Genomic DNA, 21,897 nt, shown 5'->3' with positions numbered 1-21,897 from the left:
GCTGGGGTGGGGGAGGCACAGGGACAAGCAGACTCCCCACTGAATGCAGAGCCCAATGTGGAGCTTGATCCCATGACCCTGAGATCAGGACCTGAGCCAAAGTCAGATGCTTAACCGAGGGAGCCACCCAGACATCCCAATACATTATCTTAACGGCTCCTTAGATATGAATTTTTATCCACATCTCACAAAGGAGGAAACTTGGGCTCAGGAAACCTGAGTCAACTGTGAAAGGTCACAACATAGCTGCCACCTGTTTGAACCTGAAATTGAACTCTTGTCCTCAAATCCTGTAGTCCCATTACACCACAGCTGTCTCACCCCGGGAGTGGTAAATTCTCTAAAGACAAGTATTAATTTTAGAAACAGCCAAAAGCACTGTGAATAAACCTATATTTTGAAAGTTAATTGAATACTGAAATGTTTAATGTACCTAGAAGGCGTTAGTATTATTAAAGTGAGTGTTCAAAGTGGGTGATATAGTTTATAATAATAAAAATCACCATCACAGAGTACAATTATAAAGTATGGAGACAGAGTTTCTCATGTGGCTTGTGAAGTCCATCCCAAAGAGAAATGTCTCCCCAACTGATTTGAAGATTGGTATTGGTCTGCTGGCTATTCTGATTAAGCGATCATTTCAAAGGATGTTCCTATGAGTGCTGATTTGATGACAATGGAAATCAATATTCTTAACTTCATATTTTATTCTGTTTATGCATAGCCATAGACTTAAATAATTATATTGTGATATATAATATATAATGTATTATATAAACAATATACTATGTAACATGTGTATATATAATACTCAATATATTATATATATATATATAACCATACAATGACATAAACTACATTTTAATATGTTTCATGAAATAGTCCTGAAGATTCATTAAGGGCCTAATACTAAGTTCTTAAATAGGAATTAAGTGAAAAGATATGGAAAAAACAATGTAAGTAGATGTTTGCCTATATCCTGTCAATTTTTTACTGCTTTCCCCTACTAAATTGAACAAATCTTTCGATTACATCGGTAAAAAGAAGATAAACTGAAAATCAAATAATTTTCAAAAAGTACTGACAATGTCTAAAATATAACAATTCTTTGCTTATTATGGGATACTCTCAAAACATCACAATTATAATAATGTAAATTCAAAAGTTGCAGATGTTTTTTGCCTCTGGTGAAAAGAATATAAAACAAATGTAGGGAAAATCGCTACCTGTTTTAGTCAATTAACAGACACTATATAGTTTAAACTCACTAGAAATACTTAGGACAGTACAGTGGAAAAAAACAAGAGACCCGGCCAGAAAAAGTGTTAGTGTGAGAAAATGAAATGTTAAGAATTTGAAAAAATATTTTGATCAAGAAGGAAAAACCTGTCTTATCTACCCAATGTCTATTATTTACTAATTGCTGTTTTTTCTTCTCTTTCTCTTACAGGAACATTTTGCTCCTTCTGATGCAATTATTGCTGTGGTTGAGTTAAACATATAAGACTGGAAAAGGACATAAAAAAGTTCAAAGTCAGGGTTCTCTCCTCAGCAGACAGGGAAATCAGCCGACATCCCCCTTGAAACCTTCTCCTTTTCAGCCCCTAAGAAAAGAAGCTGGTGGAGACCTGGCTTCCTCAATTGTTTTAAATTATGAACTATCTCGAAGAAGTTCTTCACTCTTCTCTCTATAAACTATATTTATGGGGGCTATACTAAAAACTTGTACTTACTAGTTCTTTGCCAGCAGGCAGATAACACAGTTATAAGGAAGAGTTTAATACATTGCCACTCAGTGACCCAAACTAGCCTTCTGCTTAGAAATTATAGAGACAGATTATAAAGAATCTTGGAAGTCAGGCATGGGTGAATTAGACCCCAGGCAGCTGAAAGTCAGTTTTCGGTCAGGGGAGTTACAGGGGAGATGTCCGTGGCATAGAATGCTCTGGAGCAGGGAGAGACTACCTAGGAGGTAATTCAGACAGAAAGCATCAAGAACCTCGATTTCAGTTTGGCACTGAAGAAGGGGGAAAATACCAGAGATGTTTGAAAGAAAAAAAATCAACATGACTTGACAAGGATGATCCATGGGGTGTTCTGGGCTGTAGTAAATCATACAGTGAGAATTCCAGTCCTCTCCTTGCTACTGAATTATTTTTATATTTTGCAAATTCAAATCAATGGGAATTTGAGAGGGAGAAAAGGCACCACGAGGGATCGCGTGTCCAAGAAAGAAAGATGGTGGAGGTGGAGAGAGGTTTACAGGAGGCCCAAACAGGCACAAGCTTGAAGCTTTTAGTTTGTTGGGTAATTTTTTGTTTTCGTTTTTATTTCTAATTGGTAGTAGAGTGTTTAGCCATACTGAAGCCTAACGAGGTCTTATATCTGGTTCTGTTCTTAGCCTGGAAAAAGAGGGAGAGGAAAGTCCAACATGTTTCCAGGAAACCTAATAAAATTCTTCCAGAAGGTAATGCTAATTTGGATGGGAAAATGATAACCTCAGTTTGAGGCAGCATTAAGAAATATACACATAGTGGGTGCCTGGGTGGCTCAGTTGGTTAAGCGACTGCCTTCGGCTCAGGTCATGATCCTGGAGTCCCGGGATCGAGTCCCGCATCAGGCTCCCGGCTCAGCAGGGAGTCTGCTTCTCCCTCTGACCCTCCCCCCTCTCATGTGCTCTCTCTCTCTCTCTCAAATAAATAAAATCTTAAAAAAAAAAAAAGAAAAAGAAATACACACATAGCAGTGCCCAGATCAGTGAGCAGCAGCAAACACAGATCTGGGATTTGGGCTAGCAGTTAGGACAAGAAATGCTGATCGTAGTGTCATTGGCATAGAAGCAGTATTCGAAGCAATGAGAATAAAACTCAAAATCAATTAGAAACAAGTCGTGACTATCTTATTATTGACTATCAGAGTGGCATGGGAGTGGAAGGCAGGCTACACAAGGGCAGAGACAGGACAGGGCAGTGAGAAAGTCTGCCCGGCCCAGCGGACTGCAAGATACCAGCTGCTCTGGGCAGCTACCGTTAGGACCTCAAGCAAATTACTTAACTCTCTTGTAACTGGGGATTCACTTAATTGGTATTTGAATTTACTGTAGGTATTAAATGAAAAAAATACACGCAAAACTGCTTTAAATTTAAAAACTAACAAGTATTTAGACCTACCACCAAAATGTAAACCCAATTCCAACCATAGCTTTAGTGGAAGAATGCTCCATTGTCATCACCCCTACATTTACTGCTGAGATTCTCTTCCTTCCCAGGCATGTTCACAGTCTTCTTACAGAGGCACTGTGAAGGTCTGCACCTCCTCATCCCTAATCTCACCCCCTGGCCACATCTCACGTCTGGATTTCCTTCCTGAGTGTAACTTACTCTCTATAGTTCTACACACTCTTTGACCTATATTCCGAGTGACTTCACTCGGCCCTAGGCAGCACTCACACTTTTGTCCCTAGGGAAGGTAGAGGTAAGTTCTGGGTGCAACCTAACCACGTTTTTATTCAATTACACAAAATCTAATTTGTGGTGACAATATTCTGGATAAAGTTACTAAGTATGTATCCAGGTTCAAGAATCTGACTGGTCAGATTCTATGCGCGCGCACGCGCATATGTGTGTGTGTGTGTCTTTAAATGCTAATTCTCATTTTATAGATGTGGCCCTAGATACTTCTCTCACAATGCATAAATACACTTTCATATCCTTTGGTTAATTTTCAGTGTCTCTTGGGCATTTTTGTAGCCTCCAAGAGAACTGGAAGCATCCCATAAAATTCTTCTACTCTCTAAGGCAGCATGGTATCCAGGGAAACAGTGCCACAGGCTTTGGAACTACCAAGGGCTGGATTCAGAACCCAGCCCAGACCACTCATGAGCCGCAGAACCTGAGCCTGTTATGTAACGCCTGAAGGGCTTGGTTTGGGAACACAATGGAAGTAATGGTTTCTACCTGTGGGGATTCAATGAGGCATAGTTAGGCAAAGCACTATCACCCAGGGACTGGTATAAAGTAGACACTTAATAACTGTTAAGCAAAGGAATGTCAGTGTCCTTCCCAATCAGCCCATCAGAAAGCCTAACAGAGTGCTGAATGCACTGAAAGATCTATCAAACCGGAGCAGGCCTAACAGGTCTGGTTTAGCAGTAGCTTAATAAAAACTTGTCGATTTATCGACCGAAACAAGTGATTTCTAAAGGTTAACATATCCTTTTTTTTTTTAAAACTACATTATCATTTGCAATAAAAATAAATGCTTGATATAATTTTATACATTAATTTCAAGAAACACACTTCAAGTATCTCATTCTAGCCAGGAAGTGAATCTAGTATTTAGTATCAGAAAGTATGTATGACTTTCAAATAATGATGAAAAATTACCCTTTGCATGGTTCCTGTGCTATCACCCTGAAAAGTCAACTTTTTTTCTGTATGAATTTTGTATTCTCACTTCTGCTCGGCCAATTAATTAGGTAATTCTGTAAGACTAGGAACCTGATCCTTTTAATGTAAACTTTGATTGCTCATCTTTATTTACTTGCCTGTTACCTCTGGAAAAAAAGATGGGAGGGGAATTATCTCCCTCCCCCAACTCACTTCTTTTAAGAGCTGATATGGAAAGTTTTCAGCCTGTCCCTGGAGGGCAAATAATACAAATTCTAGGAAATGCTACTGTAGAAAAGCTTTGATTGAGAATTCCTGGAGAAAACTTTTTCTTTAAAATTTATTTTTTCCTGCTTTTTGTTTACCCTTCCCTAATCTAGAATGTATCCCACCCTTTGGTAACCCTTCCAAATGTAAAAACTTTTGCTAATTCAATTGATATGCCTGAAGAACAGTGACTAAAAATAGACTCATGCTTATAGTGGTTTTGCAGTAATCACCTATGTATCTGGAGGGCATCCAACATTCCAGAAACTTCATTCCTATTGTACAGGTGTTAGTCCTTGAGTCTCCAGATCAGATAAACAGTGACTCTGATGTTTCCTAACTATGAAAGAATCTTTCCCTTTGAATGCTATTGCATAGTTGATAAAGAACACTAAAGCGAAGTTTAAAGTTAAAGAAAATTTCAGTATATGGTACCATTTAAAAAATAATAACACTCCTACTATATACAATATATGAGATCTCACTGCTTTGTTACAACCACTGGAGACCTTATTAGATTCCTAAAATCAGATAGCCCTCAATGGACAAGCTAACACTAGTTGTATTTCACTTTTCAAACCTTGCTGAGCACCAACTGCCAAATTTCCAAATGTAAACTGGGGATAATGGCACGATTCCATGGGGTTTGTAGTAAGAGTGAAACACAAGCCCAGCACAGGCTCACACAGTGCAGTGCCTGACACATGCTAAGTTCTCCTCCCTTTCTCATTACGTTTACACATATCTGTATGAAACCATACAGGATTAACTAAAAGGGAGCATTATGCGAGCAGAGCCATTTCAATCTGTACTTGACTTTGGTGCAGATATCGACTGTATAGATGCAACACAACTTGGCTATAGGTTGAGAGAGTGAACGGCTGGTAACTTTAAGGAGAATTGTAATGAATACTATTATTCAGTTAAAACTTCATATGAGAGAGAAACATTGATATGCTGATTAAGTATCAGTGGGATTTATCAACCTCAAATGGGCACTCATGATTGCTCTGAAGTCTTATTGTGCCCCCAAATCTCAATCCTTTGTTTCCCGATCCTCATTCCATAACTTCTGTAATAAAATTAAACTCCAGTGCTCCCTCGCTCTTAGCCTATGACTTCAAGGACAAACAGAAACCATCAGAAGGGAATGCTTTCATTTTCCCTCTAGTAAATCTGTAGCCATCCTTTATAGCAAAGCAACAGAGTCTCTCAAAAGCCAATTTCTCAGCATGCCCTATATCTCCATCCCCTCCTAGGTTCTTAGGGACCTCATCCCATTCATTACTCCTTTTCTCACTTATATCTATAGCATTTCCTTTCTACTGGATTAATTTCCAGAGCAGTCAACTTTGCTCTAATATCTTCCATTCAAGGCAACACAACCCAAAACAAAAAAGTATTATTCCATCCTTTTCTAGCTACTACCTGTCTCTCCACACTCTTTGCCCAGTCAAGCTTCATAGGGAAAGGGCCATTTACTCTGTCATCTTCTTCTTTACTCCTCAATACTAAATTTGGATTCCACTCTCAACATACTGTAGAAACTGCTCTCGAGTCTGTTAACTAGTAACTTCTATATTCTGTATACAGAATGCTGTTCTAAAACCAGCAAAATCCAATGGAAACTTTTCAGTCTTTATTTGACTTCTCAACAGCATTTTACAAAACTAACCACTTCTCTTTGAAACATGATCTCCACTGATTTTCCTGACACCACATTTTCCTGGTTTTCTGTCTACTCCTTGGGGGTTCCTTCTCGGTCTTCTTTGCGAGCCAGACTCTTTTTCTACCCAATCTTTTTTTTATTCATTTTTTAAATTCTATTACTTTGTGTTATATTATTTTATTCTATTTTTTTCAGCTCTTTTGAAGTAGAATTGACAAATCTCTATCCAGCCTCGTAAAGCAGAAGATACTCAGGATATGACTCTGGATTCTCTTGTCTTTTGCATTTCTTGGCTTCAGAAAATATTTACATATGGAATGGTCACAAATCTATATATATTTATATTCCAAACCAGTATTTGAGCTCCAGACTCTATTATCTGCACATTTAACTTTTCCACTAGGATGTTTTATAGGCATGTCAAAATATGTCCAAACTAATCTCTCGAGCTTCCTACCAAACCCATTTGAACCCTATCCCTTCTCAGGCACTTTGCTATTTCCTCCATCTGAACACAACTCTCAACCTCTTTACTTGACTAATGCCTGCTTTCTCTTGGGTTTCTACTCAAATGTCATTGCTTTAAAAAGGCCTTCTTTAACCCTCCTAACTAAATTAGACTATCTTATAGCACTCTGCGTTTTCCTTCAGAGCACACATGACCACTTACAATTACATACCCATTTGTACTCTTTGTGTTCAATTCTGCCATCTCCCTTACTTTGCTCTAGTTCCCCCCTCCTCACACTTACCTGCTTCTAACATTCCATATAATTTGCTTATTTATAGTTATTAATTTTTGTTTTTCTCTCCACTCTAGAATGTAAGTTCCATAAAGATTTCTTGTCTCTTTTGTTCACTGATATGTTCCAAATGCCCAGCACATGATAGGAATTCAAAAAATATCTGTTGAATGAATGAGGGGCTGTGTCTGTTTTATTATACCCTATATTCCAAACTAACCAATTTCTGTGTAATTAAGGTTCCAGTAATATAAAATCTAGGATGAAAAACGGAGCACAATATCATAAACACAGTAGGATCTCATATTCTGTGAATGATGAATGAATGCTAAAATTGAATGCTTTCAGATGAATAAGGCATATTTATTTTGGAATCTAGAACAGTGGCCCTCATTTTTTCTTTTATTGTTTTTATTTGTTTTAGCACACAGTCCATCTTGGCTTTTGTTCTCTTTTTCCACATTCTAAAAAGTTTTAAGAGATAATAATATGAAGTGGAAGTGACATGAGAGGGAAGACTATGCCCATGTACTTCCGGTGTCAGTTGATGTCTAGCCCTCCTCCTGGTACTTAGCAGGAGGAATAAATAAATAAAATCAGGACCAAATGAGGGGATCTACCCAGTATGTGCCATCAGGTGAAGGCTAGACAGCACCGTGCAGTAGTGGAAGAAGCTGGGGCCTTGGAATCAAGAGGATGAGCTCCCTTCATATCTCTACCATCTGACAAAAATCTGGCAACTTCCCTGGGCCTGGTTTTTCATCTGGTGAGGGGAGAAAACTAGATGATCTACTAAAATATAAGTTCCCTGAGGCTAGAGACTGCATCTGTCTTGTTCACTGGTGTGAAAACAAGGCTCACTTAGATCAGTATGTGTGGCACACAGTAGGCCCTCAGGAATTTGTGTAAATCTCTCTAAAAATTCCTTCCAGTGCTAAGATTTTAAGGAAAAAAATAACTTTGAGGTATTCTACATAAATAGTTCTTTTACTAGAGAGACTCATATACAGATTATCATCTTAGAAATAAATACCCCAGTTCATGGTGAAAAGAATACAAATGAAAAATAAATGCCTGTTTCCTCTTGGTGAGTTGGACAAAGGCATTTACCTGTTTCACATTTTCACTGTGAATTACTGGGTTCTTTAACCATATTTGCATAAATAATCATATTTATACATTCTGCGTTTTATTGGAAACCTTTAGCTCTGGGGGCGAGAGCACCAAACTCCTCAGAAACTATATACTCACACTGTACAACTTGTACTGGTTCCAGTCTTGGCGGTCCTTCCCTGCCATTATGTAGTTTTCGAGGCAGAACGGCCTCTTCCCATTTCTCAGGCCCTTCCTTCCTCACCCCATCCTCTGCCCTCACCCATCTCCCCCATTCGTGGCTTTCCCTCGGTTGGTCCGACGCTGGGAGAGGTTGGGAGAAACTGCCCCAGCGCTCGGCGCCCCCGGCAGCCGCAAACCGCCGTTACTGGGGACCACTGGCTTCCCAACTTACGCTAGAAATGCGCTTTCGTTATCGAAAGGAAATCATGTTTTCTACTGTAAAACTAGGGACAGCTCGGGGGGGAGCGAACCTTTGCGTCTACACTTGTTTTCTAGCCCCGCAGCTGCTGCGGGAATTGATTGGTTCCCTCGCGCCCCCGACGCTTGGGGTCCCCCCGCGCTCCGCCTGGACCCCGCCCCCTCGCGCAGCCATCTGCTTCGCGGTCTGTCTCGCTGTCTCTCGCTCAGCATCTCTTTCCCCTCCACCACTCCCTGCCCCCCCGCCGGCTCCGCCCCTTTCCCCTTCCCCCCCCCCCCCCCCCAGTCCAGGGCTCCGAATCTTTCGTGGCCGTTGCCAGGGAGACCGGCCGATACCAGGCAAATAGGCATTCGAGAAAGAAAAGGGGGGAAAGCTACACGGCAGTCTGGTAACAAAGGAGCAATAAAAGCAGTCCCCAAATGGAGGGCTGGGGACGCGTCTGCGAGAAAATCCGAAAGCGAGCTAGCAATCACCCCAAGTTAAAACCAGGAGGGGGATGCAGAGGAAGGGGCATGATTCACGTTGGGGGTGGGGGAAATCAACAGCCTTAAATGAGCTTTTGAGAATCGCCTGGATGGTGGTTTTGGATCAGCCCAGCTGGCTTTTCAAGTTGGAACTCCGCTAATACAAGAGATTCGCGTCCACCTCGGCGGCTGGGGTCTTGGGCCAGGCCAGCGGGCTCCCTTAAGAGTGATAATATGTTTGGCAGGATATACTTCTACGGAAACGTCTTTCCATCAGCTCTGGAGAATATGACTTCGTGATCGAATAATACATCTGAAGGCAGTGGGCAGTGAGAAGACGAAGCTTCGTGTAACGATGCACAGCTTGGTGATTTGCAAAGCAATATTTGAACAAAGAGTTATTGGCTTGAACCAACCATCTTTTTCACTCAAAGTGTGACCCATTTCCCTACAATAAGCAGAAAATAAAACTGCTTGAGAATTCAGAGCCAACACCAGGAGAAATGAACCATTCTCTCGACTGCTTCTCGCTTCCATAAGCGAAAGATTATTCATTTCAGGATTACTAAATGTAAACGAGAAAAGGGTCTGATGTGGAAACGAGTGAAAACTTTGGGAGCAAAACTGTAGGCGGTAGGAGAATGTTTATTAGGCTGTATCCTTGATTTTTTTTTACCGCCTCTTCCCCTTCTTTAAATCAGTGCCTTGACTTTCACACACAAATAGCGTCTGGTACTTCCGTGGCAAGGGGTGCGATGGAGGTACTCTGTGTCCCCTTATAGAAGCTTTTTCTCTAACCCAAGCTAGACTTGGAGCGTTCAGGGATCTTCTTGCTATTTCTCAACATGCAGTTTCTCCTTAGAACTGTAATCGTCAATCCGGTGGTTTAGAATTTCTTTGCGGCTGCCTCCCTCCCTTCCAGGAGCACACTCGCTTGCATGCACACTTACACATGTTCAGAAAGAGTCCATCCGATCCTGGCAGTAGGCTGAAAAACGATTCATGTCTACGCGAATTGCATCCTAACCGTATATATGGATACATATACTCGAGGCTGTGTCTCGTTTCACCATAGAGGAAAATTGTCATTTCATGCAGTGATAAAATGCAAACTGTTATGATCTTTTGTAAATGGCCCTCACTTTATATTGTGGGGGAAAAATCACTAATTGGGAATAGTCGGGGGTGGAGGGACTTCGATGAGCATCGCAGGCCAATATCGAAATATTTTATTTCATGCCAGTGTGGGATAGGGTAGGGAGTGTGGCTTAGGCTCCTTGCCGCTTTTGCATTTTCCACATCTGGCCTACAGACCTAATTCTAACTCGAGATGTCGTTTGATGAAATTCGATCTTCGTGGTTTAAATACCTTTCAATTTGGGGCGATTTAACATTTGCAACCGTTAAAAAAACAAACCCTGTGCAGTATCTGTGAAACCAATACGGAACACGGAGAAAGAAAACATGCTGCACACAAATCCCAACCATTGTCTTTAACACTCGCATACACACACACATACACATAAACACACAGGGAAGATGGGGGAGGGGAGCGAGTGGAGAGAGACAGACACGGATATAGACCGACAAGAGTCAAAGCGAGTCAAGTTAACGCTTTCTCCGCCCCCAACCACAAGTACCCCCCTCCCGCGTTAATTAATTCCAAACAAAGCAAGCCAATCAAGTGATGCGTTATTATTTTCAAGCAGAGGGAGGCGAGAGGCATGTATTTTTTAATTGATTTATTTATTTGGAGGACATTAATTCTCGGTCTGAGGCTGATTTTCAAACCATTTGCAAAGCGCGGCTCCATTGTTCGCCGGGCGCGCAGGCTCCGCCCCCTGCTTTGTGTGCGGTGCGCGGATTGGCCGGCGCGCGCGGGGGCCGCGTCAGCGCCCGCGAGCCCATTCATCTGTGCACTTGGGCGTTGGACCCCGCATCTTATTAGCAACCAGGGAGATTTCTCCATTTTCCTCTTGTCTACAGTGCGGCTACAAATCTGGGATTTTTTTATTACTTCTTTTTTTTTTTAAACTACACTTGGGCTCCTTTTTTTGTGCTCGACTTTTCCTCCCTTTTTCCCTCCCTCCTGCGCTGCTGCTTTTTTATCTCTTCGACTTAAATCTTTTTATCCGGAGTGTATTTAATCGGTTCTGTTCTGTCCTCTTCACCACCCCCACTCCCCCCTCCCTCCGGTGTGTGTGCTGCTGCCGCCGCCGCTGCTGCCGCCGCCGCTGCTGCTGCCGCTCGCCCCGTCGTTACACCAACCGGAGGCTCTTTGTTCCCCCCTTGGATCTGTTGAGTTTCTTTGTTGAAGAAGCCAGTATGGGTGCCCAGTTCTCCAAGACCGCTGCGAAGGGAGAAGCCACCGCGGAGAGGCCCGGGGAGGCGGCTGTGGCCTCGTCGCCTTCCAAAGCGAATGGGCAGGTAAAGTCTACCTGTGTTTCTGGTCATTTCTTTGGTGTCTTTCTGTAGTCCCGACGCTTCTCCTCTCCTCCCGGTCGCGCCCAAGGCGCATTCGGCGGAGAGAGGAGCGCGGCCAGATTGCAGTCTGAAAGTTGAATGGAAAGCGATAGCCTAAATTGTCAATTTCTCATAGGAGGTGGGGGGGGGGTCCTCCTCTCCACCCCAAAGGAGTGGTTCCCGGAGAATCCTGGCAAATTCTTGTGTAGACGCGAGGAAAGAAGTGATAAATCGTCTAAAATGGCGTGTTTGGAGCTTGGCAGAACGTGACTAGCTAGGTGCTACCCCCCCTCCCCCCAGTCAGGTTGCATTTGTGTTTGGTGGGCACAAAGGTGTTTGGGTGGCTCTCGTGTTTGTTGTTGAGATTGGGTCGCTTTCAAAATTTCTGAACTGGTGTGATGGGGGGCAGGATGGGGGAGAATGGGAATGGTGGTGGAGAAAGGCAAGGAGGGGAAAGGCTGTCTTATTGTATGCTGAGGCGGCGTGACCTGGGTTCTTGGAAAGGTAGCTGGCTGGCTGGAACTGGGCAGGAAGGTTTCGGTATCTTTCCGTGGGGGCTTTCCCACTGTTCTAAATCTTTATTCGTCAGCTGTCTATGGAATTACACACCCATCCGACTTTGAAATGGTATCCCTGGGTGGGAAGACTCGGTGGGTCCTTGAAGAGAACCTGTCCAGATGGTCAAGAAGAGGCTGTTCGTGTGTTTCGGTCGGGATTGTTCGTGTGCGCGGCGGCGCCTGGACCACTGCGGGGGGCCACCCCAGAGCTGCCCGGACCCAGGCAGATGGCCACGGTTGGGTGGGCTCGAGAGGTCGGCCATGGGTGGCTGCTTCGCAAACACTGGGCACCCACCACGCCTCTTTTCCTAGAGTAGAGGCCGTGTAGCTTCGCCTACTGTAACCTAATGGGGAAGGCGAGCTCTGCCAAGAGGCTCTGAACCCGTTAAAAATGCAAAATGAGCCGCCTTGGCGCGCCCCGGCTTCACACAATCTCAGGCGAAGGTGGGCGTGGAAGCCGAGGCAACACCTCAGAAATCATGGGTTTCCCCCTGCCTTGTTGGTTTTATTCGGACCAGGACGCCGTGAAGCCACCTGAGCTTTGTTTGTGGACTCTGGGCTGCGCGATCCGGGCTCGGGGGCGCCTCGGCCGGCGGGCAGGGCCGGGCTGGGTAGGGCGGGGTGGCCCCGCGGCCCCGCCCCTCCGCGCCCGCCCGCCGGCCCGCCCGCGCCCAGCTCCGCGCGGTGGAGGCGCAGCGCCCCCTGGCGACCCCAAGCCCTAGGGGGCGTAGTGCGCGCGCAGCCCAGGCGCTTCTGGCTGGAGCGCTGTGATGCCCCTGGGAGTTCTCGGTGTTTTGAAGAACCTCTCAGGGTTTAGGGAAAAGGGGGATGTGTACCGGCTCTGGCTCCGTGCCTTCTCCCGAAGGGCGTTTGGTGTATCGTGTGTTACGTGGCTCTTTTTTTGTAGAGCCCCTGAGGCGAAGGCTGGAATGGGTTATCCCTTGCTTTCCACGTCTGGGGCTCGGCACTTTTAAATCCGTTTGTTGAGTGGTCGAGGCTACCGCTGTGTCTTTAGTGCGCCCCCAACGGCACTGCCCCGTTTCTTCGGAGAGCCCCTGTCTAGGCAGGCAACCCCGCCTCCCCGTAAGGGGGTGGAGGGACTCCAAAGCCAGAGGGGCCCGGGGTGGGGGGGAACTGGTCCCTCCCGGCCCAGGGGTGGGGGTGGCAATGGCGGCGCCCGGGCCGCTTCAGTGACACTCCCACCTTCTCTGCCCCGCAGGAAAATGGCCACGTGAAGGTAAACGGCGACGCCTCTCCCGCGGCCGCCGAGCCGGGCGCCAAGGAGGAGCTGCAGGCCAACGGCAGCGCCCCGGCCGCCGACAAGGAGGAGCCCGCGGCCGCCGGGAGCGGGGCGGCGTCGCCCGCCGCGGCCGACAAGGAGGAGCCGGCCGCCGCCGCCCCCGAAGCCGGGGCCAGCCCCGCGGAGAAGGAGGCCCCCGCGGAGGGCGAGGCCGCCGAGCCGGGCTCGCCCTCGGCCGCGGAGGGGGAGGCCGCGTCGGCCGCCTCCTCGACGTCTTCGCCCAAGGCCGAGGACGGGGCCACGCCCTCGCCCAGCAACGAGACCCCGAAAAAAAAAAAGAAGCGCTTTTCCTTCAAGAAGTCTTTCAAGCTGAGCGGCTTCTCCTTCAAGAAGAACAAGAAGGAAGCGGGAGAGGGCGGGGAGGCCGAGGGCGCAGCCGGCGCCTCCGCCGAAGGCGGCAAGGACGAGGCCGCCGGGGGCGCCGCTCCAGCCGCCGCAGAGGCGGGCGCGGCCTCCGGGGAGCAGGCGGCGGCGCCGGGCGAGGAAGCCGCGGCGGGTGAGGAGGGGGCGGCGGGCGGCGACCCGCAGGAGGCCAAGCCCGAGGAGGCCGCCGTCGCGCCCGAGAAGCCGCCCGCCAGCGAGGAGACCAAGGCCCCCGAGGAGCCCAGCAAGGCCGAGGAGAAGGCCGAGGAGGCCGGGGCCAGCGCCGCTGCCTGCGAGGCGCCGTCAGCCAGCGGGCCCGGTGCGCCCCCGGAGCAGGAGGCGGCGCCCGCGGAGGAGGCGGCGGCCGCGTCAGCCTCGTCAGCCTGCGCAGCCCCCTCACAGGAGGCCCAGCCGGAGTGCAGTCCAGAAGCCCCCCCAGCGGAGGCGGCAGAGTAAAAGGGCCCGATTTTTGAGATAATCGAAGAACTTTTCTCCCCCCGTTTGTTTGTTGGAGTGGTGCCAGGTACTGGTTTTGGAGAACTTGTCTACAACCAGGGATTGATTTTAAAGATGTCTTTTTTTATTTTACTTTTTTTTTAAGCAGCAAATTTTGTTCCCCCTCCTTCCCCACAGATCCCATCTCAGATCATTCTGTTACCACCATTCCAACAGGTCGAGGAGAGCTTAAACACCTTCCTCTGCCTTGTTTCTCTTTTGTTTTTATTTTTTTGCATCAGTATTAATGTTTTTTGCATACTTTGCATCTTTATTCAAAAATGTAAACTTTCTTTGTCAGTCTATGGACATGCCCATATATGAAGGAGATGGGTGGGTCAAAAGGGATAGCAAATGAAGTGATAGGGGCCACGATGGGGAAATTGAAGTGGTGCGTAACATTGCCAAGAATAATGTACCACTAGAAATGACGGTGTAAAGGCTTAGTCTTTTTTTTTTTTTTTAAAAGTTATTACGATGTATTTTGTGAGGCAGGTTTACAACACTACAAGTCTTGACTAAGAAGGAAAGAGAAAAAAAAACACCAATACCCAGATTTTAAAAAAAGATCATAGTCTTAGGAGTTCATTTAAACCATAGGAACTTTTCACTTATCTCATGTTAGCTGTATCAGTCAGTGATTAAGTAGAACTACAAGTTGTATAGGCTTTATTGTTTATTGCTGGTTTATGACCTTAATAAAGTGTAATTATGTATTACCAGCAGGGTGTTTTTAACTGTGACTATTGTATAAAAACAAATCTTGATATCCAGAAGCACATGAAGTTTGCAACTTTCCACCCTGCCCATTTTTGTAAAACTGCAGTCATCTTGGACCTTTTAAACACAAATTTTAAACTCAACCAAGCTGTGATAAGTGGAATGGTTACTGTTTATACTGTGGTATGTTTTTGATTACAGCAGACAATGCTTTCTTTTCCAGTCGTCTTTGAGAATAAAGGAAAAAATCTTCAGATGCAATGGTTTTGTGTAGCATCTTGTCTATCATGTTTTGTAAATACTGGAGAAGCTTTGACCAATTTGACTTAGAGATGGAATGTAACTTTGCTTACAAAAATTGCTATTAAACTCCTGCTTAAGGTGTTCTAATTTTCTGTGAGCACACTAAAAGCGAAAAATAAATGTGAATAAAATGTACAAATTTGTTGTGTTTATTTATGTTCTGATAAAATACTGAGACTTCTAGGTCGTAAGGGTAATTTTGAGGAACATCTTGCATGCCATCAAGAGTAAATTTTCTTGTGGTTTTTAATCTGAAGTTTCCAAAGTTTGAAATTCATAATCAGCAGTGTCAGATTACATACAGGAAGATCTTATAACATTCCATGTCTGTTACCATTTACCTGCATTGACAGTGAGTTTTCATTTAAAAATTGAGTAATTATTTTTATCGTAGTTAACATAGCATGTCAGAATGAATCATTTAATACAAAAGTGGTGTGACCCGAAGACTATTTAAATGTCATGTGAAAATTTCATAAAATATGTTTTTTTGTCATGCAGGTCCAGAAACTTGAGAATATTTAATCCAAACTGCAGATGGGCCATAAAAGTGGCCAAATGTGTTTCAAAAACTGATGGTGTATTACCTGCCATTGTAATTGCTTAGTGCTTGGCTAATTTCCAAATATTGCTTAGATTATGTGTTACACCTTAGAAAAACAGGCTTATGTGAAGGAGTAACGGTGACGAATGGGCAACATTGTCAGTTTATGGGCCTTTTAGTATAACTTGCCTCAATTCAATAGTTGCAGTTTTTTTAAATGAAAGTAGTGTGTTAGTATCTTGTTACTCAAAGGAAAAGATAGAGAATAATACTTCCTTACATAGTAATAATCCTTACTAGTTTCACCTTTGCTCTTAACCACCCCATAACTGGATTTATTTTTTTTCTTCACTGGATCCTAAACTGAAGTCAATTTGAAGATAAAGGTGTATATGAAATACCATTACTTCATTAAATGCAAAGGAAAATAGTTCACCCTGTTTTGCTGTTTTTGAGCAGTTTGCCTTGTAGGGTTCACAGTCAGTGAACCACAGTTGTAACAACTGAGCACAAATCTTAAACTCCTTAGAAAAATAAATTAGCTTTTGACGTGTGCTATTAATTGGAATAATGAATCATAAATAATAGTTCATGCCCTCTCCTTACCAAATACCCTCCCCACTAATAAAAATAGCATTTGGAAGAGTATGTACTTTTAGTTGGGGTATGTTGATCTTGAAGGATGTTTGAAAGTTAAAAGTCAAATCTGGTAACCAAAGGACTGCTTTATGGGGTCTTTCCAACCTTACCAACTTTTCTCAAATACCTCCTTGGCCAAGTACAGGGCCTAGTGTGTGGGAGGACTCAAAAAAATGGATTTTAAAAATTAACTCCTGAGTAGTCAAAAATACTGTGTAGCCAAACTATATTGCTAGGCTTGTTTTTTTTAACAGCTGGAATTAAGATGCATTATTTTGATTTTAATTGCCTAAAACACTTTGGGTGGTATTGATGGAATGGTGGATTTTCCACCAAGTGATTAAATGAAATTTGACGTATATCTTTTCATCCAAAGTTTTGTACATCACATTGTTTTCTAATGGAAAAATGTTAATATGGCTTTTTGTATTACTAACAATAGCTTTGAGATTAAGGAAAAATAAATAACTCTTGTACAGTTCAGTATTGTCTATTAAATCTGTATTGGCAGTATGTATAATGGCATTTGCTATGGTTATAAAATACTTCCTCTGGATTATAATTATCATTTGATTCAATTCCTATTGCTTGTAAAATAAAGTTTTACCAGTTGATATAATCAAGCTTGCTAAAATAGGATTTTTTACAAATTTAATTTTAAAATGCAAATTTTAGAGAAAAACTTAAAATCTTAAGTTGATGGTAAGTATAACTATTACTTAGTTTAAGGGATGTGGAAGGTATGCTTGACATTATACTTAGGATATATAGTTATATCCATTGAAGGTGAGTTCTATGTTAACAAGTAAACATTTCAATGATAGGGCTTGATAAAATGTTTGAGAACCAATGCAGTGTACCTACATTTTCCTCTCGTGTATATAAACAATAAAATTTTGCAAATAAAAATTTGGGGAAAGGGTGCTTTTTGCATTCATATACTTTGGAAAGGGGTTGTAGTTTAACATAGTTAAGTTTGCTTTGAAAATTAGAAAACTGGTTCAGTAACAGGGCTATGAGCCTGGATTTTTCCTTTAATCATTCACTGTGCAATATTGAGCCATTTTTTCCCCTTTCCACTTCCCAGCTATATGAAAGTGCTTAAAACAGGATGTAGCAAACATGAATTTTAAAATGCTTTAAATCTGTAAATATTCCAGTCCTTGCTGGGGATTCGAGTTCCAGCACTCCTTTAAATTACATCCAACAGTGCTATTTTAAAAATGGGAAATAAATACTTTTAAAAGATGTGAATGTTAACTATATTTTATGTACCTGAAAAGAGTGATAAATTACTGATCCCTGAAATAACTTCTTTCTATATTTCCTCTCAACTGCTTAACAGCAACTTTGTTTTTAAGTAATCTGCACCCAACCTAAGGCTGGAACTTACAACCCCAAGATCAAGAGTCACATGCTCTACCGACTGACCCAGCCAAGTGCCCCTCAACAGCAACTTTGAAACGAAACAAACTACCCCATAAGATCTAGCAGTTGCAAATATATAAAATAATTACTGCAAAATTTCTAGGAATCCTGATAATCCCAGTGCTAGTGTTTTGATAAAATTAGAACATAAGACTTTTTAAATACTACTAGTAAGTGAAAGATAAATATCTTTGTCAATTGCTGTTAATTACAACCTCTCTCATTTCTGGGAAAGGTGAAAGGCAACGGGACTACTTGTCACGTAGGATTTCAATACAACACATTTCAATTGAATTCCTTAAGTTAGCCTTACAGGTTTTCTTCCTAACAAGTGGGACGCTGTTCCTTAGGTTTGAAATGTAAGTTAAGGACTGGATATCATGCTACAATTCTATACCTGTGTAGGGGTGAGAAAAGGGAAGGGATTCTTGGGGAGAATTATAAATTGGAAGTGTAAGAAAGCTCTCAAAGCAAGTCTCAGGTCAAATGATATACCCGTATTTTGGAAAGTATCATCCAATAGAAATATAATGAAAGACACATGTAATTTTAAAATTTTTAGTAATATTTTTTTAAAAAATAAGAACAAACATGAAATTAATAATCCAGAAATCTTCAATATGTAATCAACATGAAACTTACTGAGATATTTTACTTTTTTTTCTTACCAAGTCTGTGGAATCCAGTGTATTTTATACTTAAAACACACCTCAGTTTGGAGCAGTCACTTTTCAAATGTTCTCTGGTCACATGTGGCTACCACACTGGAGTGCACAGGTCTGAAGAACCAGAAGCTGAGAGTCAAGGAGTGAGGAGGAATGTTGGGTACAGACTTTGCAAAGCGTAGCTTATGTGATTAATTTCATGAGCTTCAAGGGTTTAGCTTTTGAGCCCACATTGAAGGTTTTTTTTCTAAATTTCAAACCATTTTAAGCATTGGTGTTATCAGTAAATATGGTGAGATTCTGAATGGTCTTGTTATAGACTGAACTGTGTGCCCTGTCCCTCCCCCATTCATGTTGAAGCACTAACCCCAGTACTTTAGAATGTGACTGTATTTGGAGACAAGGTCTTTAAAGAGAATATTAAGTGTTAGGATGATCCAACATGACTAGTGTCCTTAGAAGAAGAAATAGATTGTCCACATTGAGAGACACCAGGGGTTCACACGCATGGAGAAAAGAGATCATGTGAAGACACAATGAAAAAGTAGCCATCTGGAAGCCAGGGAGAGAGGCTTCAGAAGACACCAAATCTATCAGCACCTTGATTTTGGATTTTCAGCCCCCAGAATTCAGAGAAAAGAAATATCTGTTGTTTAAACCACCCAGTCTGTGGTACTTTGTTATGGCAGCCGTAGTAAACTAATACAGGACTCCTTGGTAAGAATGCAAAGATTGTCTCTACTTGAGGATGTTAAGAATTTTACAGGCTTGCTTTTGCTCTTCCCTCAATGGAAAAGAAACTGCTTTCTAGCTTGAGAATTTTATTATTGTTGTTACTGTTACCTTAGAAAAGAGAGAAATGATAGCTTAAAAATTAGAAAGGTAGATTATATTGCTATCTTAATTATTAATGAGTTGATAGGAAAGATCTCTGGAACACAAATAGTAAAAAAATGTCTAAAAACACTGTGTAATGTTATGTCTGAATTTATCCATCTCTATTTTCCCTTGCAATTTACTTGTACAAGAAACTGAGTTATTTGTTCATTAAATGTCCACGGTATGGATTTTGCTGGTTGCACCTCATGCTATCATTTAATACATTACTTTGTCTTTCCTATATTTCTTATATTTTCTGTAAATTGATCAGATCGGATTCAGATTCAAAGGACTATATCACAGGTGATGTTGTATTTCTGTCAGGAGGCACACAATGTTCAGTCATTTCTCTTTTTGTGATGTTTAAAGCCATTGATTTTTGCTTAAATCCATTAATTAATATAGAGTTGCCAAATGGTGTTCATTCCTTTTTACTTATTTGTTCAGTTATTTCTATAAAGAGAAACTTTCCTTCATCAACCATTTGGTGGTCCATGGGTTGTCCTTTCTTAATGGAAAGGCAGAGTAAATGTTTAATTCTTTCCCTTTATTTATTGATTTTCAGAATAATGAGTTGATTCCCTAATACCCTTCAAAGGTGACCAATGATGATATTTGATGAGTACCATTATACATTCATAGATTTAAACTTATTTAATGTAAGTAATATAAATGATGCTCAAATTGGCTCATGGTAGATTATGCTTTAAAGTTATAGAATTCAATAAATGAAATCAGTTTAAATTTTAAGATGCTACTTGAGAATGTGCTAAAAGATAGATGAAACTCAATATTTATTTTACTCAAATGAAATGGGCTTATGCATTTAAGTGCTGGCACATCCCTAATTTTAGTTGGGGTTTCACGCCGAGAAGCCGTCTGTTTATACAATTTCAAAGAAATGGGAAGCATTGCAATTTTTTTCTTACCCTCTAATTACTGCTATATAATCATATTTAAATGTCATCAACATTTATCAACATAGCACCTTACCCATGTAGTAAGAAAAATGTCTGGAAATGTATGAGTTTGAGAAGACTCAGCAATCACCAGTCATGCAGATTTCCATGTTGGCACTTAATGAAGCAGTGCACTAAATAGAACATGTTGGTGAACAGGCATTACTAATTTCACCAGCAAAATACTAAAACAGGGGTATGTGTCAGTGAAATTGGTAATTTTTAAAGAAAAATTATATTCATTGTATAGCCCAGAGACTCCTATGGCAGGATTAATTAACGGCTTTTATGAAGAAGTTTTGAAGAAGTTGAATTTAACTGAACATAAGGTAATATTCTTTTCTAAGCAAACTACCAACTAGAGCTACTTATTTTAATGTTTTTGAAAAATTGGCAAGCATTGGATAAGGCAATAGATCATCTAAAATAGATAACATTTTAATAGATTTGAAGACATTTGGTGAAATTGTAAAGAAAAAGGGGCCTGTAGACTTGGTCAGGTCATATTATAAAATATTAATTATTAACTAGAAAAATGAATTATCTTACAAGGGTCATTTTCCCCTGTCTTTAGTGTGCTAACTAGTTCATGAATTGGATTACAATAGTACAAAGAATGTCTTATTTTCCTTTTCTCATATGCTTCCTGATATTTTAAAAAGCATAAAATATTGGGACGCCTGGGTGGCTCAGTTGGTTAAGTGTCTGCCTTCAGCTCAGGTCATGATCCCGGGGTCCTGGGATTGAGTCCCGCAACGGGGTCCCTGCTCCGTGGGGAGCCTGCTTCTCCCTCTGCCTGCCGCTCCCCCTGCTTGTGCTCTCTCTCTCTCTGACAAATAAATAAATTTTAAAAAATAAAATCTTTAAAAAGCATAAGTTATTGCTAAGAATTTTGAAAAATTTTGAATGAGAATTTTAATTTTTTTAATTTATTGGTATATAGCTTCTAAATTTAAAATTCTTTGCAGTCTAGAAGTGAAATATCAGAATTCCAATGATGAACTTATCTAAAACAAACCAAAAATATGCAAATACCAGAGTTTCTTCTGAACAATAATGAAAGTTATTATTCAAATCTCTTGAGAAAATCTACATTTTTTAGCATTCTTACAGAGCACAAAGATTTTTCACGCTTATTAATGCTTAGTGAACAAAGAAGAACTTAATATACAATCAGTAAAAAGACTATTTCTTCTGAAGCATTTCTGCCATAATTTCTTGAGACTTAAAACACAGAATAAGCACATTTATTGAGAAAATGCATGATTTTTTTGTTTGTTTAGGTCAAGAGACTTGTTAAGGGTTGCCTGGGTGGCTCAGTGGGCTAAGCGCCTCCCTTCAGCTTAGGTCATGATCCCAGGGTCCTGGAATCGAGCCCCTCATTGGGCTCCTTGCTCAGCGGGAAGCCTGCTGCCCTCCCCCCATCCACGCTTGTGCTCTCCGACAAATAAATAAATAAAATCTTAAAAAATATATATTAAAAAAAAAGAAGCCTTGTTAAAACTAGTTGTTCATAA

At 41.9% G+C, this 21,897-nt stretch overlaps 1 protein-coding gene across 1 annotated transcript; it reads left to right on the top strand.

The window, feature by feature from the left end:
* The first annotated feature begins 10,949 nt into the window (after positions 1 to 10,949).
* On the top strand, positions 10,950 to 17,358 carry MARCKS (myristoylated alanine rich protein kinase C substrate). The gene is made up of 2 exons (XM_036074709.2): positions 10,950 to 11,492; positions 13,305 to 17,358. Exons 1-2 carry the CDS (start codon positions 11,391 to 11,393, stop codon positions 14,202 to 14,204), a joined length of 1,002 nt encoding a protein of 333 aa, XP_035930602.1. The 5' UTR covers positions 10,950 to 11,390; the 3' UTR covers positions 14,205 to 17,358.
* The last annotated feature ends 4,539 nt before the right edge of the window (positions 17,359 to 21,897 follow it).

Source organism: Halichoerus grypus, chromosome 9, assembly GCF_964656455.1.
Source record: "Halichoerus grypus chromosome 9, mHalGry1.hap1.1, whole genome shotgun sequence".
In the NCBI taxonomy this organism is placed as follows: domain Eukaryota; kingdom Metazoa; phylum Chordata; class Mammalia; order Carnivora; family Phocidae; genus Halichoerus; species Halichoerus grypus.
The sequence above is the reverse complement of the archived record's forward strand: the minus strand, read 5'-3'. Positions and strand labels throughout refer to the sequence as shown.